This window comes from Saccopteryx leptura, chromosome 13 (assembly GCF_036850995.1).
Source record: "Saccopteryx leptura isolate mSacLep1 chromosome 13, mSacLep1_pri_phased_curated, whole genome shotgun sequence".
In the NCBI taxonomy this organism is placed as follows: Eukaryota; Metazoa; Chordata; class Mammalia; order Chiroptera; family Emballonuridae; genus Saccopteryx; species Saccopteryx leptura.
Window position 1 is genome coordinate 10,390,742 of NC_089515.1, and position 26,835 is coordinate 10,417,576.

General features: G+C 38.9%; 1 protein-coding gene across 7 annotated transcripts; it reads left to right on the plus strand.

Moving 5' to 3' along the window:
* The first annotated feature begins 570 nt into the window (after window positions 1-570).
* TIAL1 (TIA1 cytotoxic granule associated RNA binding protein like 1) lies at window positions 571-20,743 on the plus strand. 7 transcript variants are annotated; one of them, XM_066355820.1, is made up of 15 exons: window positions 1,020-1,083; window positions 3,021-3,076; window positions 3,183-3,226; window positions 3,735-3,796; window positions 7,634-7,730; window positions 13,397-13,546; window positions 13,784-13,838; window positions 13,988-14,075; window positions 15,951-16,026; window positions 17,204-17,312; window positions 17,628-17,723; window positions 17,839-17,923; window positions 18,549-18,672; window positions 19,005-19,144; window positions 20,354-20,743. In XM_066355820.1, the coding sequence occupies exons 5-15, from the start codon at window positions 7,719-7,721 to the stop codon at window positions 20,478-20,480; spliced, it is 1,062 nt and encodes a 353-aa protein (XP_066211917.1). In that variant the 5' UTR covers window positions 1,020-1,083; window positions 3,021-3,076; window positions 3,183-3,226; window positions 3,735-3,796; window positions 7,634-7,718; the 3' UTR covers window positions 20,481-20,743. The 7 variants fall into 7 exon arrangements, with proteins under 7 accessions (XP_066211915.1, XP_066211916.1, XP_066211918.1 ...); XM_066355823.1 differs by having other exon boundaries at window positions 1,021-1,083; window positions 13,448-13,546; XM_066355821.1 differs by lacking the exons at window positions 3,021-3,076; window positions 3,183-3,226 and having other exon boundaries at window positions 573-1,083.
* The last annotated feature ends 6,092 nt before the right edge of the window (window positions 20,744-26,835 follow it).

Consider the following 26,835-nt stretch of genomic DNA (forward strand, 5'->3'; position numbering starts at 1 on the left):
AAATAAGAGGGTAGGTCGGCCCTTGGGAAGCCCGAGGGTCCCCGGTAGAGAGCAACTCCCAGCTCACCCCCGGCCCAAGGTCCGCTCGGCTACTCCGGCCCGTCGCGTAGGGCGACGGTTGAGGACCGGCCGGCCGTTCTGATGAACAGAAATCGGTGAAGACCTACCGGCTCGCACACCACGCGGAGCCACAGTACTGCCTGAGCCGCAGTTGAAGAAACCGCTCTCGGGCTGGACAGAGGCGGAGCAGCAGCTCCGGCTGAGCCAACTGAAGAGCCTGAAAATGCCTGGAACAGTCGTCGGGCAGCCCCCAGCGCGAAGCGCTCTGGGATTTGTAGTTTACGTCCGGGACGTTTCTCTCCACCTGGTTTCCCTGCCCTTTAACGTCGCCTTTATTCGCCCCCTCCTCTCCCCGGACGCCGACTTCCTGGTCGCCGCACGTCCTCACGTACGACTACACTACCCAGAAGTCTCTCCTTTGCGTCCCGGCGAGGCGCGGAAGCCGGCCATCTCCTTTGAACTACAGGTCCCAGAAGCCCTCTGGAGAAATGCTGCCCTCTCTCATTTCCAGGACCACAATTCCCAGAGACTACAGCTACACGGCGGTTCTTTTCTTACTCTATTTCTTCTTGGGCCGGCTGGGCTTCGGCCGCCTGGGAGGCGCGTAGCGACGACGCGATCCCTCGTGACCGGACACACGGTTTCCTCGGCGGCCCGATTTTCCCCTCACTCAGTTATCCCCTGTGCAGGCCGTGGCCGGCTGGCCTCAGCCGTGACCTGGCGGGCCGCGCCTGCGCTCTGCCCCGTTTCCTGCCTGGCTGGTGGCAGCGGCCATTTTGTTCATCCTCCTCCTCCTCCTGCTCCTCCTGCTCCTCCTGGTTGGAGCGCAGTGTCCGGAGCGGGCTGGGGGGAGAGAGCCTAAGAGGAGGGTTCGGTGCCTTCTCCTCTGCCCCCAGCTGGTGCCCGGAGCCCCCCTCCCCTTCCTCCCCACCCCCTCCCCTCCCCAACCCTGCCCTCCCCCTTGTCCCGGGATCACTCCGTCGCACCCACCATGATGGAAGACGACGGGCAGCCCCGGACTCTGTGAGTACCCGAGATGGAGGGTGCCAAGCGCCGAGAGGCCCGGGCACCGCGGGACGCTGTGGGAGGGGGTAGGAGAGCGGGGCCGAAGCCGGGACTCTCGGCGGCTCCCTGGCCGGGGTGGTGCGGACGCCAAGTGCATTCCTCGTTTGTCCCCTTTTCCTTGGGAAGGAAGCCCTCCCTTCCCCCAACAGTCACTTCCTGGGGCCTGGGGCTTGTTTTCGATCTTGTTCTCTCGCGCCCTTCTTTGCACACCTTTCCCGGGTCGGGTTTCTGCTCCGCAGAGGCTGACAGGCCCGGGAGAACTCCTGCTCTCCCTCTTCTTTAGGGGCCCTGGGCTGGGCCGGGAGCTGTCCCCACGGGGGCAGGGCCTTGTGGGGGTGGGACTGGGGGTGGGGCTGCAGCCGCATCCCCATCCCCGGCGGGCCGCGGGGAAGGAGCGCGCACGCCCTGCGGGTCCCCCGCTCCTGTCACTCCCGGCTCCTCTCCCAAGCTGAGCTCTCGGAAGAAGCGGGACACTCTTCTGCAGCTCGAGCCCCTACTCTCCTTCTGCCCCCACGTGCCCCCGCCCACGCTGTCAGAGACGCTCGCCCAGCGCCCGCTACTTTTGAAGTGCCAAAGAGATGCCTCTCGCGGCTGGAGCATCTTTCTCTTCTTGGATAACGAAGTTTACTTTGAGCGCTACCTACGCTAAACTGACAGCCAGTTCAACTGCTTTTGTCCTTTCGGTGTTACCTCCTTTTAATCTGTTTGTGTGTCGAGACCTCCCGAGATTGGATAAAATGATGCCTTTTATCCACTATGCGTTGTGTGTCCTTTGAGCGCGTTTTCTTCTAGCTTGCCGTTTCTTTTTTCCCTTAAAGCCCAAGCTAATGAATGAATTTAATCTTCCAACCGCTTATTCGAGTTTCCTTCCTGATGAAGAGTGATGACTCAGCATTTGCACTCTTTCCAGATAGTGTGGCACTCCTTTCATTTTCCTGCAAAAAAAAAAAAAAAAAAAAAAAGTCTGAGTAACCTCTAATTAAATGTTTAAGTTGGGCATCCTCGGTTGTCCCAGCCTCTGGAAGCTCAGCACACCTACCTCGAGTCCAAGGCGCCAGATCGCTGCTTTGTTTTGTCTTGCCTCCGCCTGGTGTGCTTGATAGGATCCTAGTTCACCTGGCTCTGCTGTTTAATGGGCAAATTACATTTGGGAGACTAGATGAAGGTGGATGGGTACTCGGAAAGATTTCGCTTCTCTTCAGTCTCACCCAGGAAAAGTCCGATCAGTAAAGCAGATATCTGTTTGATATTGATACAGGTTTTGTGTTTTGTTTGGGGAGGGGGGCCTTGCACTTTTTTCATCCCTGTTTCTCTGTCTCACTAAAGTATTTGCCATCAAATGCTTGAATGAAAAGTCTGTTTAGTGAAACTTCTATATTTGTTTTGTTCTGTCTTCCATTTTGACATTTTTCCCCAGAAAAGAGAACTGGGGTAAACCTGAAATTTGTCCTTTAACATCTGTTGAAGCCAAGCCCTGGTATTTAGTTAGCAGTGTGTACTTTGACAGAAGCATCTGGGAAAGCTGGAATTAGAGCCCAGCTAGCCTGTAACAAAGAAAAAAAAGTTACATTGTATCTGTAAATCTGAAATGTCATCATTGTATCATAATAGCTGTTGAATTAATTAGTAAGTTCTCATGGCATATTTCTCATTAGCTGTATTTATTTGGTCTTTATGAAGAGAAATTCTTATTTTTGCCATGCTAAATAATATGCTGTTTCAATACTTTTAATTCATATAATTGTCTCTGAATTTGCCTTGTCTCATGCCCATCATACCTGAGACTTTCTTCAATAGACTAATAAGCTAACTTCTTTGTCACTTATTTTCTACCTCTATCTTCTCCAATCTCCTGTTCTTTCTCTGAAGCATACTTAAGTTATCTATATTTACAGTTGTCTAAAAATGTGACCTGCATACTCAGAAGTAAGGAAACGTCTTGAGCTTTGGGGTATGTGTATGTCAGTACATGCTTACTATTCTGTCTTCCTTTTACCTTCTCCCACTCTTCTCATGGGAAGGGTGTTTTTTAGACAATGAATTCTGCATCCTCCTAGGTCTTACCCCTGCAGCACCTAGTTCACTGCCTGGAAAATAAGAGGTATTCAAATATTTTACAATGATTATACTTCTTTTCATTCAATTCATTCAATTAATAATAAGTACTTTTTTTTAAGTCCTGATTGATTTAAATTATAGGCAGACATGACTGCCATACCTACATGGTGCTGTCTGGAGATTTTATATCTATTTTAAAACCTTCAAATGTAAAATTTTGAGATAAAAGTAGATATTTCACAATTGGGTTGTTTTTTGGTTTTGGTCAGATTTAAAAAAAACTGCGTAGTTTTTTAAAGTGTTTATTTTTTATATTTTAAAAGGTTTCTTTAGATAAAAGTAATGCAATGAAAACTTTGACATGACTTTAAAGGTTGATATCTAGTAGGATTTCATTTTATTTATGGAACTTCTTTTATTTTACAGTGTGATCTATGGGTTAGGTTTATAAGTGGCTAGTATGTTTTAAAAGAATGTACTCTTAACAAAGCTTATCTTAAACTGTTTCTTTAAAATGCCTGTGTGTTACTAGTGAGGTTTTTTTCCTGCAGACACACACAAGCTAAGACATATGGTTCTATCATCAGAAAACAATATGGTGTTTATAGCCTAGGTAGGTCTTTAAATATTCATTACCTACAGTATTACTAATTTATTTAATAGTATTTAAAGCGGTATAGAATTGCTTTGATGTTGAGCCTAAAGTTTTTCATATAGTTGCTCTAAAGGTCTGTTTTCTGATGCTCCCTGTTCTCATTTGACATTTATTTTGGGGTAAGATACATTGGGTAACTTGTGATCTAAAAAACCAAACAAATGAGATCATGCCATGTAATACTGGTGTTGGAACTGGACTGCCTGACACCTACCTTGTAAGACCCACATTTCAGATGTATTGTGGGTAGCTGTGAGTGCAGTGATTTGAGCCATGGTATATCTAAATCTGTAATACAACATTAAATTACTATATAATGGTGTTCTGTTGTAGTTTATTTTCTTCGTCTATCTGATGCACCAAAATGAGGAGGAATTGTGGATCTGGGATTATACCATGTTATGCAGTGCCATCCTTTAAGGCTGATAGAGACTCAGTCGAAAGGAGGAAATAAACCAGTGATTTACAGTATAATCTGCATGACTAAAGGCAATAGCAGAAAATACTTCTCAACCCATTATAAAAATGACTAGCTATACCATGGATTTGGCTGTATCGTGGCTGTAATTAAGCCCTTCATCAACTTAGTCATATTATCTGCTTCTTTAAATTGTATGTGTATGTTTAACCCTCATGTAGTTGGTCAATTCAGTTGTACATCCTGCACCCTTCCTGCACCTTGCCTCCTACCTAAAATGAATATTGACAGATTAATTCATTAGAGGCCCATTGAAGGGTATTTATAAAATCTCCTCATATAGGAAATTGTCAAGAACAAAAGCAAAAATGTTATTTGATTATAGAAATTTGTCTCCACTATGGTTTGTAAAAGTGCTGGTAATTTCAGCCACTATGGTTTGTAAAAGTGCTGGTAATTTCAGCCCTGGGGTTACTCTTATCAGAGTTGAAAAAGTGTGGTTGGTCTTTTCTCTGAAAGGCGTGATGTTCTTAACTTAAAGTTCTGCCCAGTGGGACATAGGAAGTTGTTCGGCAATGTGAACTTTTGTCTACTGGGGAACTGCCAAGTTTCTAGTCTCAAACTGGATTTTAACCCTGATGTTAGGGATAAAGGCATCATTTTCCATTTGTAATGCTTTAGTTCCTACAGTTCCTGTTCTTAGAAGACAAAATAGACCTAAGGTATGCCTTTTCATTTTTCTTGAATTAAAAATCATTTTGGAATTTTCCTAAATGTTTATTCTTTGAATTGACCTCTGAGTACAAACATTTGAGCATTTGTCTCTTTCTGTTCTTTTATATATGTTCTTCAAGTAGAATTTTTATATTTAAACACTTGGAACTTTAGAATATGCTGACAGTTTCATAACCAGAGCAGAAAGAAGTTTGTTGCCTTACCACAGAACTTTTAGTGGATATGTTCGAAAACTAGGAAACCTTAAAACTAGGATTTTATGTATTTCATGCCATTCTAAACTTAGATTAACATTTTGCTCTTTGGCATCAGTGCTTGAAACGTGCCTCTAGAAATTCTTCAAAATCTGACTGAAAATAGATTGACTTGAAATAAAAGTCCCATAAAACAGTAACACCTTTAACTGTGACTGTTATGTATGGACGGTAATTAATGCTCATGTGGTTTTTCCTGAACAAATCAATGTTTTAAACTGCAATTCAAATTTAAAGCTATTTAAAATTTGTTTAAATGATCATTCTCTTTTAACTTTTTACTGGCTAGCTTCAATATATGAAAATTAGTTCTAGCTGTGCCAATTCTCTTAAAAAATAAGAGCACTAGCACTTTTAGATGAGTATAACACTTAGGCGACCAGGGTTACTATTTAATTTACTTTATGGACAGGTCTACTGTGTATAAAAAAGAAATTATCCTATGCATGTTTGCTTCACAAACCCTTATGAGTTAAAAAGGGACAGGCACTTGTCTGGCTAACTCATAATCCTAAACCCTTTCACTACTGCTGGAAAACTGTGTCACTGTGTGGCCTACCAATGGGTCTGTTCTACTTTAATTGTGAGGAAAAGGTGGCATGGGTGGAACTAAACCAACTTGTCACTGATTTAGTCGGATATTTAATAACAGGTTTAGAGCACGTAAATTAAAAATATTAGTACCCATTACATTGAAATTCTTAGCTGAACTGGAAAATTGCTATTCATTCCTAATCAGATAATTTTCTTTATTACATGTATTCTTTTTCAGTCTGCTTTTCCCTTTCAAAGCATTCCATCTTAAAGCAGTTATGTATTTAATATGGTAATAGATACAAAGCTTAGTTTGGTCTCAGTACTAAGTTTCCAGATGTTACAAATTGGAAAATATAAGAACCTAAATCGCTTAACCAGGCAGTGGTGCAGTGGATGGAGTGTTGGCCTGGGACGCTGAGGACCCAGGTTCGAAACCCTGAGGTCATTGGCTTGAGCAGGGGCTCACCGGCTTGAGTGCGGGGTCATAGACATGACCCCATGGTTGCTGGCTTGAGCAAGGGGTCACTGGCTTGGCTGGAGCCCCCCACTCAAGGCACATAGGAGAAGGCAATCAATGTACAATTAAAGTGCCGCAGCTATGAGTTGATGCTTCTCATCTTTCTCCCTTCCTGTCTGTCTGTCCCTGTCTCCTTCTCCCTCCCTCTCCCTGTCTCTCTTTCAAAAAAAGTGTGTGTGTGTATATTCACTTTCTGTGTTAATGAAACTGTTAAGTTTTATAAATGTTGTTTACCTGATGAGGTTCACAACAGACAAATTTTAGGAATTTATACACTGACTACCAGAAAGATAAGTTTGACAATTAAGTAAGCTAAACTAAAATAAATCCATGGACAGCCCTGGCTGAATAGCTTGGTTGGTTAGAGCCTTGTCCAGATATATAGAGGTCGCTGACTCGGTCCCCACATACAGGAACCAGATGATGTTTCTTTCTCCCCCCTCTCTTCTGCCTCTCTCCCCCCTCTCTTATCCCTCTCTCCCTCTCCTCCTTCTCCCTCCCCCCTTTCCCTTCCCCTCTCCCTTCCTCTCTCTAAAATCAATAAATACAAATTTTAATAAATAAATCCATGGTATAAAATAAACCAACATAGCCATCTCTGGGTGGTGGTGTTCTTTTTTTCCTTAAAAAAATTTTTTTTTAATTTGTTATAATTTTCTTGTATAAAATAACATTCAATATATATAAATTTTTAAAAAACCAATTTTTAAAATATGCATGGTCAAAAGTATACTTATATTTGTATAAATTTTCTCTGAATTTCTAAAGTCTTTATATTTGCACTATCTACATAAATATATATTTTGTTGGTTTTGGTGTGTTTAAGGCTAGGAAGTTTTATTGTTTTACCTTGCTCTTCTAAAACAAAACAGTGAAAGCATAACATCAATAACAGTGTTATTTAGCAAGACAAAACACAGCCCTCTGATTTCTCTGTGTTTTGCTAGAACTTTAATTTTGTTTTTTTGTTCATGTAATTGCTTTGGAGGTCTAAAATAAACTCATGTTCTATTCCTTATATCTAATGTGAAGGGATATCCCTTTGTAATCAGGTATTTTGATGAATTGGTAATTGTGTGTGTATTACACATTATTTTTGAATCATGTTTCACATCCAGAAGTTGTAGTCTTTTGAAGTGGTACTTAGTGGTCTAAAAAATTGTGTTTTCCTAAATAAGGGTTAATTTTACCTTTATAGGGTTAGGCTTAATTGGAAAAATTTTATTGAAGACAGAGGAACTTAAAATGAACTAAAAGGTGCTGAGTTAAATGACAACAGGTTAGAGTCAGAGCTGAAAGAAAACTGCTGATTTTTTCTCCTTCTTCTCATCCAGATATGTAGGTAACCTCTCCAGAGATGTGACAGAAGTCCTTATTCTTCAGTTATTCAGTCAGATTGGACCCTGTAAAAGCTGTAAGATGATCACAGAGGTAAGAGCTTCCCAGGTCCGGGAGCTGACAGTTAGCATGGTGTTTAATGTTTTGAGATACATGAGTTGATTAGTATCATTTAAAATTCCATGTTAAGCTCCATGTTATTCTGACAGAGTGAGTCATGTTTGTTGTGTTAACACTACTTTGATCAGGCTGACAAACGGTTTGGAATGGAGCTTTATTTGCGAGGACAAAGTTCCTGTGCTGTTATTCTCAAATGGTCATTCTTCATTCCTGCTTGTAAAAAAAGCGTTACAGTTTACCTCAGATTGTGGAAAAAGTAGATGCTATTTCATACGGTTCAACAAGAATGTTACTGATTCAGAGAGTATACATTTACATTTAGGAGCAGACGAGCGGGCACTGGGTTATTCTGTGTACAGTGCAGCGCGTGCAGCTTGTGTTTTTAGTAAGTACTAATGGCCACACGGCCTGTTACAGAGAGGAATCGAACTTGTTAGCATAATGATTTTGTTTCCTTTTTTCCCAAAGAAAACTACCTTTTTATACTTTCCTAGTTAAGACTCTATAGCAGTGCCCAATGATTTGTTTGTTTATTCTCTTCCTTTTTTAAATTTTTTAAAAAGATTTTGCTTATTGATTTGAGAGAAGGGGGGGGGAGGAGTGGGAAGCATCAATTTGTAGTAGTTGCTTCCTGTATATGCCTTGACAAGCCCAAAATTTCGAACCGGTTGCCTCAGCTTTCCAGGTTGACGCTTTTATCCACTGCGCCACCACAGGGCAAGCTCTTCCTTTTTGTTTTTTTGTTTTTTTAATACTTTTTAAAAAAATTTCTCTGTACCAGATATTATGGTAAGTGTGAGGGATACAGTGGTGAACAAGACAGTTTCTAGCTGCGTGGAGTTTTACAGTCTGATGAGGGGGAGGCAGTGGAGGTGACAGGTACCAAGGATACAGGATAATAAATGCTATGGAAGCAGTTTCGAGTGCTGTGGGGGCAGAGCATAGGTCCCAGGACAGTCTAGGTGTGGAGACGCTTCTAGAGGAGGCAGTGTCTAGGGTGAAACGGAAAAGGATAGTAATGGAAACTGGCTAGACAGGAATTTGAGGAAGAAGGGATTTCAGGTTTAGAGAAGAATGTTCATCTAGTCTGGTAGACAGAGCGGAAGTGCTTGTGAGAGGAAGAGAGGAAAAGATAGAAATCATAGCATGCTTGGAATTTCCAATGGGATTGATAGTCACGGAGGGGCTGGGACAGGAGACAGGAGTGTTTGGTAGGGGCCAGAGCTGTCATGAGGAGTTTGTGTTCTATCCTGAGACAGGTGCTGTAAAGCACCTTGACCAGGTGGTGGCGCAGTGGATAGAGCATCAGACTGGGATGCGGAAGGACCCAGGTTCGAGACCCCGAGGTCGCCAGCTTGAGCACGGGCTCATCTGGTTTGAGCAAAGCTCACCAGCTTGGACCCAAGGTCGCTGGCTTGAGCAAGGGGTTACTCGGTCCGCTGAAGGCCCGCGGTCAAGGCACATATGAGAAAGCAATCAATGAACAACTAAGGTGTCGCAATGCGCAATGAAAAACTAATGATTGATGCTTCTCATCTCTCCGTTCCTGTCTGTCTGTCTCTGTCTATCCCTCTGTCTGACTCTCTCTGTAAAACAAACAAACAAACAAAAAAACAACAAAGAAACCTATAAAGCAAATTGGCCTTTTGATCTTTCTCCCTAACTAATCATAATTATCAGTATGTTCTGGCATATTTTGTTTCCTCTTGTTCCTATCTCTGATTATTTATTCATTTTCATTATTTTGTGCATCCTGGCCCGGTAGCTCAGTTGGTTAGAGCATCATCCCAACATGCCAAGGTTGTTGGTTAGATCCCCAGTCAGGGCACATACAAGAATCAGCCAGTGAATGCTTAAGTAAGTGGAACAACAAATCCATGTTTCCCTTTCTGTCTCCCTCTTCTCTGTAAAAATTAATTTTAAAATATTTTTTAAAAATTTATTTTGTGCTAGACAATATTCAAATCTAGGACTATGAAGAGAATAAAACAGTTTTGTGATGCTGATTGGAGGGTTGGTGCTACATAGGCCAGGTGGTAAGGGAAGAGATCACCTCTTTGAGCTGAGACAGGAACAATAAGATGGTGCCATCTTTGTTAACAACTGGAACAGTGGGCATGACAAATACAAAGGCCTTGAGTTGGTAATGAGCTTGGAATATTGGCGGAATTGAAGACCAGGCTAGCCAGAGCCTGCTGAGTGAAGGGAAGTGAGTCTAAAGAGGTAGACAGGCGCCTGACCAGGCGATGGCGCAGTGGATAGAGCGTCAGACTGGGATGCAGAGGACCCAGGTTCGAGACCCTGAGGTTGCCAGCTTGAGCGCGGGCTCATCTGGTTTGAGTAAAGCTCACCAGTTTGGAACCAAGGTCGCTGGTTCGAGCAAGGGGTTACTTGGTCCGCTGAAGGCCCACGGTCAAGGCACATATGAGAAAGCAGTCAATGAACAACTAAGGTGTTGCAACGAAAAACGGATGGTTGATGCTTCTCATCTCTCTCCGTTCCTGTCTGTCTGTCCTTATCTACCCCTCTCTCTGACTCTGTCTCTGTAAAAACAAATAAATAAATAAAGAGGTAGACAGGCAGGGTTTGGGATAACAGGGCAGTACAGGCTAGGACAGAAAGACTGCATTTTACTCTGGTTGTAGTGGGGTTAAGTAGGTTAAAGTATTCCGATTTGTATTTTTAAATTACTCTATTTGGAGAATGACTGTGGTGTGGAGAATGGATTGTAGGGGACAAAAGAGGCTGGAGGGAAACCAGCTGGGTTTATTTCATCAGTCCAGGGTAAGAGGTGATGTGGCCTTGTTTTTCATACTGATAGCGGTAGAAATGAGGTGTGTACATTTGGGATATATTTTGGAGGTAGATACAATGGGACTCAGTTGGCTGTGGAACGTGATAGAAAAGAAGACATTAAGGATGACTTAAGATTCTTGTTGTGCAATTAAATGGATGGTACTGCTGTTTATCTGCTAAAATGGGCACACTGAGGAGGGCACTGGGTGGATGGGGAGTAGTGTGACTCAAAAGCTCTGTCTGGCAGTGCTAACTTTAAGAGGTGCATCAGACAGCTAAACAGACATCATGTGTAGGCCATCGGGTAAATTAGTTGGGAACTCTGGAGAGCCCAGTGCTGATGATACTAGCTTGCAGGAGTATTTGAGACCAAATCCACGGGACCAGCTGGCATCCCGTTCCTAGATCTAGAGAGAGTGCTGACAGAGAAGAGGAGACAGGCCCTGCAGCATCTCAACACTAGACATTAAGAGTCGGTGTTAAGGAGGGAGAACTACCTTTTGAAAGATCCCCCCCCCCCCAATGAGGAACCAGAGAAATCGAGTCTAGTCGGGTCCAAAGAAGACTATTTAGAGGGGGGAAGAGATGTCAGCTGTTTTGAATTCTACTGAAAGTCAAGATAAGGACAGAAAAGGGGTCACAGAAGTGGCGGAGAGATCATGGGTGAGTTCAACATGAAGTTTCAGTGGCTTGGTTGGGTTGGAAGCCATCTGGAATGGTTTTAGGAGAGAATGGGATGTGGAAAAGTGGAAAGAGTCACTAGAAGGTTTCTGTGACACATTTGATAAAGATTTGAAGTGTATTTTTTATAAACCTGCACATACAGCCATTTGAGGGATAGAGGGATTGGAAATGAAGTTTCAAAATATCTAATGTGCTACAGCTTCCAACTTGAACTGTAAATAGTTGTATTTCTCTGTCTTGACCTTTATGTCACCCAACAAAAATTGGTGACAGCAGTAATTAAGGACACATTTGATTTTCAGTGTTACTTGGGAGTGGTGTAAGCGGAAAGCTTCCAGAGGGCATGGACTCTAGTAGACTGTCTAGGCCTTTTTATGTTTTTCATGCATTTCATTTCAGCATATGGAAAATCCTTTCTTTTCCTTAGTATAATGATTTTTGTACTTTCGCTCTTGTTTATTTAAATTCTAGCTTTCCTTATATACTATAATAAATGTATATTATCCATTCTAAAGCAAACATTAAAATTTTTTTAATGCATCTGACAGCTAGGATGTGACAGATCACTGGGGTCTTAAATGAGATGAAATGCAGTGTGACATGAATACGTACATGTGTGTGTGTTTGTGTGTGTGTGTACACGTACACACGCTGAATGGTGTCTGGCCTGCTACTTGCTCAGTGAAACTTGAGGTCCCTGTGCATAAGTAGACTAGTTTACTAACACCTGTTGTAGATCTACCATTGGACGCATGTTTTACTACAATTAGTCAGTGTTTTCTTAAGCAGAGAAGGTAGAACTAAAAGGGGAAATCAACTAGCACAGTTTTAGCTTATTATTTACCTTCAAGATTCTTTCTTTAGTGAATGTTACTAGAATATGTTAACTTTTTTTACAAGAGGAATTGAAGTGCTTATTTTTATTTGGAGACTTTTTCCTCATTTTCTTTCTCTGCCTCTTAAGAATAGTGTGGCTACCGCAGTAGGATTTTGTATGGGAGCCCATAGTTTTCTTGTCAGTATTAATGATCACACTCCCCCCCCCCCCCCCCCCCGCAAGGAAAAATGCCTCAGGTTGCTTTGCCACTGTTGTTTTAGATGTCTTATTTTGGATTTTTCTTCTAAAACTTTCCTGGGATGAAAAACAGTGGTTGTTGAAAAGATCTTTATTTTATGTGGTATTTTTTACTTTGTAAGTGCAACTAGAATTCCATATTTTAAATTTTAAATATTTTTAGGGCATTTTACGCTGAACAGTGATGTGATGAATGTTTTTAACCTTAAATAAAAAATATACTCATATAGTATGTAACTCCAATATAGGCTGCAGTTTTATAAGTTTTACTTTGATTTAGGTTGTTAGGTAATAAGAGCTACTGTAATTAGGTAGTACTACTTTCTCACTGTTTTTATAAATACCTATTGTCAACTGCTATCAAACATAATGTTGTAGAATATATTTAATAAAGATTTTTTATTAGTGTTTTTGTGATATAAAATTATAGCTTTGTCCTGAAATGCTTTATTCAAAGATAGTTTTAGAAATTTTTTTCTTGATCACTAGCTTATTTTTTTGGTCTTTAATGACCAAATTCAAAAGTATGTAGAGTCTCCAGTACATTAGAATATTTTGAAAGATGGGGAATTCCTTTAATTGCTGGTTATAAATCTGAACTTTTCCTATTTTTATTCTCATTCTTTTATTATTTATGAAAGAAATACAAAATTTTGTCTCATATATAGTGTTAATACTAGCTTCGATCAGGAGTGAAGTTTGTCAAGTCGGTTCATTTCTGTATTTTTTATAGTCATGGGCTACAGTTAATGAAGGATTGAGGTACATAAAGAGAATTTATCCTTTTGAAAACAATGATAAGGAAGTAGTCCTTACCCATCAGATATGAACCTGAGGCTCTGTCTGGTCTCAGACAGCCTTCTATTGTGTCATCTCACCAGAATTCTGTGTTTGGATTTAACACTGAGAGTCATGCTTCCACGCTGCTCTGACAGTTCTGTTGGAATACAGCAGTATCCTGAGGTGGACAGTCAGGCATAGCTATAAATCTTATTTATAAAGTGTTAGGCTTTCATAAGCTTATGCAATCTCACCTGTACATTCCTAGCTATCAGTAATGTTTTTTCCTGGATTTTCTTCTCAGCAACCCGATAGCAGAAGGGTCAACTCTTCTGTTGGATTTTCTGTTTTGCAGCATACAAGCAATGACCCATATTGCTTTGTGGAATTTTATGAACACAGAGATGCAGCTGCTGCATTAGCTGCTATGAATGGGAGAAAAATTTTGGGAAAGGTAAGAGACTAGGGTGATGGCACCTAATGAGTATATGTATTTGCATGTCAAATTCAGTTTGCACTCTCTCTTAGCAAGTTTTTAAATGAATATTCAGCTCTGCTGAGTGATAGTTTTGCTTTATTCAGCCTAATGCTTTTTTAAAAATTTTCCTGCATGATAAATGATTTAGTAAGTGGTGTTTTGATTTTTAATGACATGTCTAATAATTGTATTAAATATAATCTTTATTTTTAGGAGGTCAAAGTAAACTGGGCAACAACACCAAGTAGCCAGAAAAAAGATACTTCCAGTAAGTACTTCTACACGTTTCACTGTGGAAGAGTTCTGAAATTATCCTGGCGCACAATCGGCTTAAAGAGGGTTTTCCTTCCCTAGTGTTGCCTCTAGAATGTGTAGTTGCTGACTTAAGTATTTGATTACCAAATGCTTTGATTTCAGATCACTTCCATGTGTTTGTTGGGGATTTGAGTCCAGAAATTACAACAGAAGATATCAAATCAGCATTTGCCCCCTTTGGTAAAATATCGTAAGTGTCACAATCAATACTATACTCGATAGTGATAGGCATAATTGTTGTATATAATTAACTTATATCAGAATTAAGATCTTCTTTCCCTAGTCAGTGTGATTTTTTTTTTTATTTTTTTTTTTGATTAGTAGATGTTGAAAATGTTAATGTCATTTTAATGTTTTGGGGTCTTGTTTTTATCTAATCCTGTGATAATATGTTTAAAAATTTTAAGTAATTCTGTTTGTTATCTTTAAAGCAGATGTTTGGGTGGTAAAACCTATTATAAAGTCCAGCTTTTTGTCAAATGTTTTCAATATTTGGTGGTTTTAAAAGATAATGCGTTAACTAAAAATAAATGTGATTTATGCTGTGTATTAAATTTTTTATAAGTGGGGGAAATAAATTCTTTATGTTTTGTGGTTAATTTGAAAATGCGTATGTTTAATTATAATGATAAATGTATTTTAATATTTTAGATGAAAAATAGTACTATTATAGTATTAAAATGTTTCAATGTCTGAGCCATAAATTTGGGATTAATTAGTAGTTTGGGGGTTTTTGTTGGTGGTGGTGGTATTTATTCTGCTAGTTAGGGCCCAAATGTGGTTTGATTTTTAACAGTTTATGCTCAAATTTCACTGTGTGTTATATGATCAGATATATTGGAAAATTAAAAGTGATTACAATTTTATAAAATGTTATAATTTATCTTTCTGATTAAAATGTATTTATTTTATGTATTTCCTATAGATTGAAATTAAACGTTTTAGTGTTACTTTATAGAAGTATGTTTCAACTAAGAACAACAATATTTTTCTGTATATAATTTGTTGTTCTATAGATTTATTTGAAAGAAAAATTTAATTCTTAATTTTCTGTTTTGATATTTGCTTTGCTTTTTAATCTATAAATGTGGTAAGTAGTACTGTTTTAAAAATCAGTATAAAAAGTAATACAGGTTGCTGTTTTCGATCTTTATTTATACCTGAGACCTGCAGTTTTTCTAAAGTCCAAGTCACAATTAAAAGTAATAGCATTCTGGTTATTTTGCAGAATTGCTCATAAGAATGGACAGGATCTTGAAGGCTAACTGCAAGGAACTGTGCACACTGGAACTCAGTTGTAGATTTTTTTCTCATTTCTATTTATTCTTATTATACATTATTTATATATACATATTTTAGTATTTACATTTTAACATTCTATATTCAGTGGAGTTCTATATTTCCAATCATTTTAACTTACTCACTAAAATTTCTGTGTAAATTTGTTGTTTTCGTACTGGTGTGCTTAGCATTGTTGTTAGTTTTTTATTCTCCTTTCTTAAATTTCTGAAAATGTCAATTTTTCAAAATTTACAGCTGCCCAAACTCCAAAATGATGATAGAGAATTGACCAAGAAAAATAAAGAAATCTGTTAACAGGCCATGTATGCCTTTTTAATTCCTATTTTTTCCTCTTTTTCAATTTTTTAATATTTCATATATTTTGTATCACTAGGCAGAAAACATTTAACTATTTAGAGATTGCATGGTAAAGTAGTTAGCATTGTTACAGTAATTTATAGAATCAGTAAACCTTAGAGGACACTAGCCAATAGAATAGTAGAAAAGGAAACTATTGTTCCTATTAATCTTCAGATTTGAGTATTTAGTTTAGAAAGCACAGGCTATTTGATTAGGTTGCATGTTTATTACATGTTTTTGTCCTACTGCTTTTTTCTAACAGGTAAAGAAGCGTTAGGGAAAGTTCAGGAATGGTTGTAGTTAATTAGGGCTAACTGAAATTTTATTTAAAAAAATGCTCACAATACAGTGTGTGTGGTTCCTTTTAGTTTTTATTTTGAGGATGACTCTTACTTCCCTCATTTAGCGGTGCTTCTCTTCACAGGGACGCCCGAGTAGTTAAAGACATGGCGACTGGGAAATCCAAAGGCTACGGTTTTGTATCTTTTTATAACAAATTGGTATGTTCTTTCAACTCAAATCTAAAGTCAATACAAAATTTAGTCATTAATTAATCTAAAACTTAGATGGTAGCTACAAACATAGCTTTGATGTTATTCTGTGTGTATAATAACAGTATAATTTATTCTTTTTTCATAACCGTGAAGTTAGCTGGAGTACTGACAGGCTGATTATAAGGAGAGTATTAAAGCTGTGTTTATATATACATTGGTAAAGGTGAAGGGAGGCTGAACCTGTGAGAGTTAGAGCTGAAGATCAGGACAGATCGGTGCTCTCTGACTGGAGGGATGTTAAAGTATATTTAGTCGGAATCATGAAAATCTCAGTTGTAACTTTAATTATTCATACTTTTGTAGCTGGAATATTAATGCCCCAGCAAATAAAGTAAATGAACATTAAAGCAACTCATCTTGATTTTTCCGTGTACTCTTTAAGAAAGAGGTACCTAAATATCAGAGCATTTGCATTAACTGTAACATCAGATGATAAAGTGGGCTTTGCTAGTGGTGTGTTAGATCAGTGTCAGCAACTTAAGTTCCCTGCATTTTATTGGAACAGTAAGATAAAGGGCAGGAGTCGTATACTTTCTTTGCTTAGATTCACTGCAAATTCACATTAATTCTGAGAATCTAAACTCATTTTTTATTGGCAGACATTTTACAGCATTCTACAACAATGCAGAAGTCTTCTGTCTTAAAATGAGTTTTAATCTAGTATTATAGTTATAATCCATTGCTACTAGAATGTAAATTTACAAGGTAGATGATTTAGACCGTAACATTAGAGATTTTATATATTCAGTAAAAGTTAAAAGTTTTCCATAAAATTAAGATATTTGAAAATAACCTTGTAGGATTTCTACGTTTTTTGGGTTTTTTTAAATGATCAATGAAAGTATGATTTTTTTCTTGTAATATTTGAATTATCAGTTTCCCTGGTGCCTAATGCTTTCCTCATATTTTGAAATCTATAAATAATAATAGCTTTTATAAGTCACTCAATTGAAGTGATTTTCTTGTGATCTTAGTTCAGTTTTGTTTAGGATGGTTAGTGGATCCATTTACTAATAAGATTTATTAGCTCCAGCACTGCTGCCATTTATTTCATTTTACTGTGTCTTCTGTACCACTATCTTTTATTCATAATTGCTCTTTTCTTTCTCTTTTTTCTCCATAGGATGCAGAAAATGCAATTGTGCATATGGGTGGTCAGTGGTTGGGTGGTCGTCAAATCAGAACCAATTGGGCCACACGCAAACCACCAGCACCTAAAAGTACACAAGAAAGTAAGATATGTATCCTGTATACAGTAAAATTATGGATACTTCACTAAAGCATGTATTAGTATAGTCTTTTTTTCCTAAAAATTTTATTAGCATTACAAGACTCATTTCATCTTGAGTATGATTATCTGAAAAGAATTGGGATTTGATATAAGTGTATTTGGAGCTGTGAGCCAGCTGATACTACAGATCAAATTATAGTGTCTAGGAAAAAAACTCCCCATTTTCTCCCGAATGAGGCATATCTTAATGAAATATAGTAATTAATTGCATAACATTGTACCGCTATCAACATTTTTGTTTTCTGTGTGTACGTAGATAACACTAAGCAGTTGAGATTTGAAGATGTAGTAAACCAGTCAAGTCCAAAAAATTGCACTGTGTACTGTGGAGGGATTGCTTCTGGGTTAACAGGTACAGTGTTTGGTTTTCTAACCCCCTTCTCTGTGGAGTTGGATCACTATCAGTACCAATTACGTGATAAACATGAGACTTAAATTGTCTGTTTATATGTTTGTTTGTTTTCCAGATCAGCTTATGAGACAGACATTCTCACCATTTGGACAAATCATGGAAATAAGAGTTTTTCCAGAGAAGGGCTATTCATTTGTCAGGTAAATTTCCTCCTGTAATATTATTAGTCTTATATTTGATCCATTCCTTTTCAGTTATATTATTTGATCCCCCCAGGTATCAGAGTTTGTTATTTTAGTACCTCTTTGCAATGTAGAACTTTAAACTACCTGTGTAATGTACTCTAGAATACCAATACCATGTTGACACTTGTAAACTAATGAGTGTCTCTATTATTTACTGTGTTAAGTTATTAAAAAAGGACAAAAAGGCCCTGGCTGGTTAGTTCAGTGGTAGAGAGTCGGCCCAGCATGTGGAAGTCCCGAGTTCAATTTCCACCCAGGGCACACAGGAGAAGCGCCCATCTGCTTCTCCACCCCTCCCCCCTCTCCTTCCTCTCTGTCTCTTCCCCTCCCGCAGCCGAGGCTCCATTGGAGCAAAGTTGGCCGGGGCACTGATGGCTCCATGGCCTCCACCTCAGGTGCTAGAATGGCTCCTGCCGCAGTGGACCAATGCTCCAGATTGGCAGAGGATCGCCCCCTGGTGGGAATGCCAGGAGGGTCCTGGTCAGGCACACGAGGGAGTCTGTCTCTCTGCCTCCCTGTTTCTGACTTTGGAAAAATACAAAAAAAAAAAAAAGAAGGACTTACTAGCTTTTTCTCTTAGATTTTCAACCCATGAAAGTGCGGCCCATGCCATTGTTTCAGTGAATGGTACCACAATCGAAGGACATGTCGTTAAATGCTATTGGGGTAAAGAATCTCCTGATATGACTAAAAACTTCCAACAGGTAATTCGATTTTTCATAGCACTTTCTAGGGTTTCTATCTTGCATTTCTACGTAAAAGCTTTAGAAATCGTGAGATAAAAAAATAAAGCATACATCTGCTTTCAGTTAATATTATTAATGCTATTTCAAAAGTGATTATTTTGTGGTATTAACTGAATCTTAATACTTTCTTTTCACAGGTGTCACCACCCCAATAAACTTAGACAATGATAACTAACAGAGTCCTATTCACATAAGGGTGCTTACTTAGTTTTTCTCTTCCTTGCCTCCCACTTTCTTCAAATACTGTTTTTCTTACTTGTTCCCTAAAACGGTAATTTGCTTTTTCCTAGGTCGACTATAGTCAGTGGGGCCAGTGGAGCCAAGTGTATGGAAACCCACAGCAGTACGGACAGTACATGGCAAACGGGTGGCAGGTGCCGCCCTATGGCGTCTACGGGCAGCCGTGGAACCAGCAAGGATTTGGAGTAGAGTAAGTTTCTCCAGTGTAGAAACAGATGTGGTTTTGACATAAATAAAAAACTATGTTTTCCTAGGGAGAATCGATTTATTTTTAAATTTTAAAAAATGTATTTTGTGCTTAACTTTAATTTTTGTTTACTTACTGATTTAGAGAGAGAGAGAGAGAGAGACATCAGTTTGTCGTTCCACTTATTCATGCATTCATTGGTTGTGTCTTGTATGTGCCCTGACCAGGGATCGAACTCACAACCTTGGTGTATCAAGATGATGCTATAACCAACTGAACTATCCAGTCAGGGCTGAGGGAGAATCTACTTAAATTAAATACATTGAACTCTTTGGAATTATATGTACATTAGGAACATTATGAAAAGTGATTTATGAAGCTAAAATTTTGTGTCCTATCTCTGTAAGCAGTTGGTAGAATTTGATTCACATTTCTAACATTCTATTTTATCTACTTGTTTATTTTTGCATGGAAAAGACCTTTGTCTAGATATGTTGAGAAATTTAATGATTTATACCTGTTGGCTTGTGTGAGAAGTCCATCTGATAAAAAAGGTAGCTTGTTGTTTTTTTTCTTTATTGATAGAGTAGGCTGGTCCTTTGTACTTTTAGGCCAGCCTGGACCTTTATCTTCCTCCACTCATTCCTTCTTCTCTTTCCAACGTGAACTTATGTTTTTAAAATTTCTTGTAAATTTATATACCATGTGCATTATATGATAGGTAGTTGATGTGTTGAATCATTTGTCAATTTTTTAAAAATTGGTTTTGAGATACTCTTCAGAGAAGTCATTGTGTTAAGTGTGGTTACTATCTTAACAAAAATTTAAGACTGGCCCTGACCAATTAGCTCAGTAAGTTAAGAGTGTCATCTCAAAACACCAAGGTTGCAGGTTTGATCCCCGGTCATGGGAAGCGACCAATGAATGCACAACTAAGTGGAACAACAAATGAATGCTTTTCTATGTCTCTTTCTCACTTCCTTTCTCTGTCTCTCTAAAATCAATCAATCAGGAAAAAAAAAACATTAAAAGAAACAAGACTAATATGTCTTCTACATATATAGCTACATATCATTTGTTTCTTTGCTCTCTGTTGTAAGTTTTTTGGTTTCTTGTTGTCTGTTCTGTGGTTTGGTTCTGTCTGATTTTTGTATAACTATATAGATAGTTTTTCCTTTGTGTTTGCTGAAGATTTTGTTTTTTCCTTCCAAGTCAACCACCTTCTGCTGCTTGGATGGGTGGATTTGGTGCTCAGCCTCCCCAAGGACAAGCTCCCCCCCCTGTAATACCTCCTCCTAACCAAGCTGGATATGGTATGGCAAGTTACCAAACACAGTGAGCTGGGACTCTAAACAAAATTGTAATTCATGATAGCTTCAGTTTCCTGTGACACTCTGAAGACATGGAAGTAGACATCGGAAAATGAAAATATTTATTTTAAAAATTGAAATGTTTGGAGCCTTTAGCACAGCTTTGCTTTGGTGAAGGACACATGTCTTCTAGTTCTGCCTTTTTAAGTTTTTGTTCATGATGGATATGAACATGATTTTCTTTGTGTACAAAAACTAAAATAAAGTCAATAAAGACGATTCTGACTACAAATTTTGATATAAGAGAAGTGGGTAATACATTTTGATTGTTAGATACTATTCCATTTTTACCTTGCTGTTCAGTATTTTAACTCACTGTTTTTAAAAGAGCAAAAAAGGGGAGGATGATGGAAAACTGGGAATCACATATAAGTTCTTCCTGAACCTTGATACTCCCCTTCCCTGCCCTGAGGTGGACCACATTCAGTCAGCAGGAAAAAGTGTGATGTGGAGAAGAAATGCATGGTTTTGGAGTCGCTTTGGAGGAAATATTTACTTAATGCTTAAAAGAAACTGAAGCCAGACTGATCAAGAAATTTTGCAACCTAAATAAGGAACAGCATTGTCTGAGTTACTTGAGCAAATGGTGGTGGTCTACATTAAGACACATTTTTAAAGTGTTAATTATTAAATTGTAGTAAATGACATTTCATTTGGGGGGGGAAATTCCAAGTATGGTGTTTGTATTCAAGTCAGACAGTCATACTTGTGCTTTTACATGAAGTTTAAATGATATACATTGTAAATATGAACTACAGTGTTTTAAAAGCATGCTTCAACATAGAAGTAGCAATGTAATTATTTGAAGTAACACTTAACACACTCCACTGCATTGAATGCAATGGATTGATAAGAATGTTTAAGACTGACATTTCCAAGGTTGGCTACTATGTAAAATTAAAATTATACAAATTACTATATAGAAAAAGCCTTAATTTTAATTTCATACAAATCTTTGATGCATTAGAGTACGTTTTAAAATGACATTGGAAATTATTATTATTTTATTTTTGCTTTATTTTTCCTTTGCTTTACATCACTTGGTATGTAAATACCTTGATTAAAACCTTGTAAACCATTTCAAGGTTTCTATAAATTGTATAATACAAGTGTTTTTTAAAAATCTTGGGGTGTTTTTTAAAATTAGATATATTTTGCCCAAGAATTTTTTAAACAAGATTGCAAAAACATCTTATTTAGACAGTTCAATGAACCAATTTATAATTGGATGTTCAGCTTAAATAGTGTACAGAGTTGTGACTTTTGTTTTTAATTGATTTGCTTTTCTTGTGTGGGTTGTGTGCATGGGACGTGACGAGCCTGACCTGAGGCCGAAGTGTGTGAGTGCATTTTGTAAACAAATCAGGTGGGTAAGATTGAAGTTTGTTTCTGAGGTATTTTTTAGGCTATGTGGATAAAACCTGCCTCAAATTTTTATAACAGGAATGTAAAAAGAGATAAAATCCAATGTTTTTGAATTATGACAGCTAGGGGGTGCAAATGTTTAGGCAGTATATTTGAAATGTTTTGAGGCCTGGGTACCAAATTAAGAAAACCCTTTACAGTTAAGTACTTAAGTTACAACTATAACCCACAGATGACTGTTTAAGCTTTTGAAATCTTAAATTAGTTTTGAAATGATGGTTTTATAAATGGGTAACCATGATAATTTTGGTATTATTTTTCTTTTCCCCCATTTAGAAAACTAGCCAAATGTTATTAAATCTGAAAATTCAGTCTGAAGTTCATCTTTGGGCCAAATTTTTTTTGGCACTTTAGGTTTTCTGTTTTTGTTTTTTTTGGTGGTGGTGCCGAAACCCGAGATGGGACTTCAGTTTTACCCACGGAAGTCATCGATTACATGCTTCCATTCTAAAAGTTACCCTTACTTCTTTCACTCATGGTTAGTGTCTTTGGGGATGTTGTGGAAAAGTTATATTTTATAAAAAAAACACTCAATTATATCAATTATGTCTTCTAGTTAAAAATTTCTTGAATATATGTGAAACTTGAACAATTAAAGACTTTTTTTAATATATTGATAAAAGCCTATTAAATTCTCAGTTTGCCTTTTTTGGTCTGCCAGTATATCAGCTTATTGCGATAACAGCTAAATACAGCTGCAGTGTCTCCTAGTTGTAATCTAGGAGTTAATGAAATTATAGGGACTAATTCTATCGCCATAGTCAACATATGACTAAAGTGTCCTTTGTCCTAATCGGAAAGAGAACAAGATTTCATGATCTGTTCAGTTACTGGAAGTTATTTCATAGTGAATGGTTTTTTAACTACAAAGCTACTTATCCAAATGAATTGCACCGTTTTAGAATACAACTGTCAAGCTAACACAGACTCATCACAAAGTGAAGTCAGTGCTATCTTCATCTAATTTCAGCCTAAGAATCATTGCTTTGTCCGTGTTCATTAAAAATAGCAGCAAAGATTCTTTGGCATGCAAGAAATGTTTCTTATTTTGTAATTATTTTGAGACTGATTTTGGTGACGTGTTTCTGACTGCCGTCTTCCCTCTTGATTTTTATGTCTGCTGGCAGGAGAGGCTAAAATGACCGGCCAACTTAAGCCAAAGCTGTAAACCACAGTTGAAGTCTTTCAATAAAGACTAGACTCTATGATAAGTGGCCTTTTCTTATTGTTGTTTATTATATAATTATTCTTTCCAGGCTGCCATGAAGTAAGCAGTTTTTAAAAAATTTATTAGGTATGTGGAGTGTACATATATTCAGGACCTATTTCTGTATTCTGTATAAATGTTAAAAGTCCATTAATAACTTTGTTGAATTAAAACTTCATTTAGGAAGAGGGGCTGCTAGCAAGCCGACTGGGCTCCTGGACAGGCAGCATCTGGGTATAAGAGAAAACTTGGAAAGAGCCATGGGAAGTGACAGTGAAGATTAGAAAATATATTTAACTGATCTTAGAGAGGAAAGGAGAGAGAGACAGACAGAAACCTCAATCTGTTTTTGGATGTGCCCTGACCAGGGATCGAACCAGAACCTTTCCATGTCAGGACAAGCTCTAACTGAGCTATCCAGCCAGAGCACCCGTTAAGATTTCTGAAGTGGCAGGTACATTTTTAGCTCATAGACATCTGAAATCCATGTGCTTCAGCATAGTGTATTTCCCCATGTATTAGACGCACCTCTCCCCGAAAAATTGGGGGACTAAAAACTGGGTACATCTTATACAGTGGTTGTAGTTTTTTTACTTGCACTTACTGTTTTTTCGTGCTTATTTTTGCGCTCATTATTGAAGACAGTGATTCGTCATCAGACCACAGGTGAAGACAAACTAATGGATAGGCGATTTGACAGTGATGAGTTGTATGAATTTTATGATGAATAAAACAAGTTCAATAACTTTGTGAACTTGTAATACTTTTTTTTTTTCCAAATTTCGGGCCCCCAAATTATGTGCGTCTTATACATGGGGAAATATAGTATTTACTAAGACTGGTTAGAAGGATTTTTTTTTTTTTTTTACAGAGGCAGAGTAAGAGTCAGAGAGAGGGATAGATAGGGACAGACAGGAACACAGAGAGGTGAGAAGCATTAGTTTTTCGTTGTGGCACCTTAGTTGTTCATTGATTGCTTTCTCATATGTGCCTTGACTATGGGGCTACAGCAGACTGAGTAACCCCTTGCTAGAGCCAGCAACCTTGGGTCCAAACTGGTAAGCTCTGCTCAAACCAGATGAGCCTGTGCTCAAGCTGGTGACCTTGGGGTCTCAAACCTGGTTCCTCAGCATCTCAGTCCGACGCTCTACCCACTGCGCCACTGCCCAGTCAGGCCAGGAAATTTAATTATTTGAGAACAAGACAACTTATAAAAGACTTGCAGCAGCAGGTAATCAAACTTGATCTTCATGGTATGGTATCCCCCATCTCAGTGCACAGTTAAAATATGTGTTGTGTACAGTGCACTCTGCCTTCTATGAAGGGTGAATGTTTACTGAAGGCCTTAGATTCTACATTACTAGTTTGGTTGCATCTTAAGTGTGCCCTAAGCCTCATGCTGTCAAATGCAAAGGTTTTAAATCATTCTTTTTCCTTTTTTTTTTTTTTGTATTTTTCTGAAGTTAGAAGCAGGGAGGCAGACAGACCCCTGCATGCGCCTGACTGGGATCCACCTGGCCTGCCCACCAGGGGGCGATGCTCTGCCCATCTGGGCCATTGCTCCATTGTGGCAGGAGCCATTCTAGTGCCTGAGGCAGAGGCCATGGAGCTGTCCCCAGCACCTGGGCCAACTTTGCTTTAATGGAGCCTTGGCTGCGGGAGGAGAAGAGAGAGACAGAAAGAAAAAGGGGAAGGGTGGAGAAGTGGATGGGCACGGCTCCTCTGTGCCCTGACTGGGAATTGAACTCAGGACTTCCCACATGCTGGCTGACACTCTACTGCTGAGCCAACTGGCCAGGGCCAAAGTTTTAAGTCTTTTTTTATTTTAAGTATTTTTTTAAGTCTTTATTTTTTAGAGAGGAGAGAAAGAGAGAAGGGGGGAGGGGCAGGAAGTATCAACTCCCATATGTGCTCTGATCAGAGAACCCTGGGTTTTTGAACCAGCAACCTCAGCATTCCAGGCCGACGCTTCATCCACTGCACCACCGCAGGTCAGGCCAAAGATTTTAAATCTTAACATGTCTGGATGTTACTTGCATTTACTCTCAGGTATTTATAACCTTACTCAAGGTTATCTCTTTAAGTAAATGCTTTGTTTTGACATTCAATTTGGTGATTTTTTTTTTTTTCCAGAGAGAGAGTCAGAGGGATAGATAGGGACAGACAGGAACGCAGAGATGAGAAGCATCAATCATCAATTTTTCATTGCGACACCTTAGTTGTTCATTGATTGCTTTCCCATATGTGCCTTGACTGCGGGCCTTCAGCAGACCAAGTATCCACTTGCTCAAGCCAGCGACCTTGGGTCCAAGCTGGTGAGCTTTGCACAAACCAGATGAGCCTGCACTCAAGCTGGCGACCTCGGGGTCTTGAACCTGGGTCCTCCGCATTCCAGTCTGAGGCTCTATCACTGCGCCACCGCCTGGTCTGGCAATTTGGTGATGATTTTATTAGACTTACCAGACAGGAATGCAAAGGCAGAAACAACAAAAACCAAAAACGTCACTTTGTAGATTCTGTCTTCACCTGCTCCCGTTGTCACCTCGTCTGAACTCCCACCTCTCATCTGCACTGCTGCAGTAGCTTTCTACCTGCCCTACAGATTTCAAAGTTAGAACATGACCCGGGAAAGTACACATATGTGCACAACTCAGAATTTTTACAAAACGGACGTTTCCATGGGTGGCACCCCCAGAGACCTGCATGTTTTATTTCTAGTCTCTGAGCCCCGCTCTTCCCCGAAGATAACCACTAGCCTGATTTCTGTAACCACAGATTAGTTTCCTTATTTTCAAAAGATACAAAATGTGAAATTCAGCAGTACACAGGGGTGGGCAAAGTAGGTTTACAGTTGTAATCCAAAGTAATACAATTAATGTGCATGCTACTGTAAACCTACTTTTGCCCACCCCTGAATAGTCTTGTATCCGGTAACTATGAGTTTCCTGTTGCATACAGCTCAGTTTTTCAATGCTGTAGTATTGTGTGAATGTGCCACAATTGATCCATCCTGCTCTTCATACTTGGGAGTTATGGATAGTGCTGTAATGGGGCTTTTTCATTGTTTTGGAGGACATATATTCACTTTTCTTTTGAGCGTGTACCCAGGGATGCGAGGCTGGCCTATAAGGTATGTGGTCTGATCAGTTTCAGTAGATGTTGCCCAACAATTTCCCCAAATGGCTGCACCAGTTTATCAGTCTTTATCATTGTAACTGTTCTGGTACCTATGTCTTCCCTAAGCTCCTAACCCTTCTAGCCTTTTCTATACAACAGCCAGAGTGACTTATTTTTAATTAAAATACTGTTATGTAGGTAATTCTTAAGCATGGTATATAATTCAAAAGAGACAAAAAAGACATATAATAAAATATTTGTCCCTCCCACTGATCTGTCCTAGCCATCTATTTCTATGTAAAGAGGCAGTTACCAGTGCCCAGTGTGTTTTCAGATACCATTTTATATATGAGCATTCTCTCCTTTTCTGAGAAGTGATAGCATGTTATACACACTGTTCTATACCTTTATCTACTTAATAAATCCTAGAAATTATTCTATAACAGTTGCCTTAATTAAAAACACATCTGACACATAGTTTCAGAAGGCCTCAATAACTCCCCATTGCACTTACCATAAACCCCTAGTCCTTAGCACGGCTCTGTATGGCCCTGCCCAACTGGAGGCCTGCGACC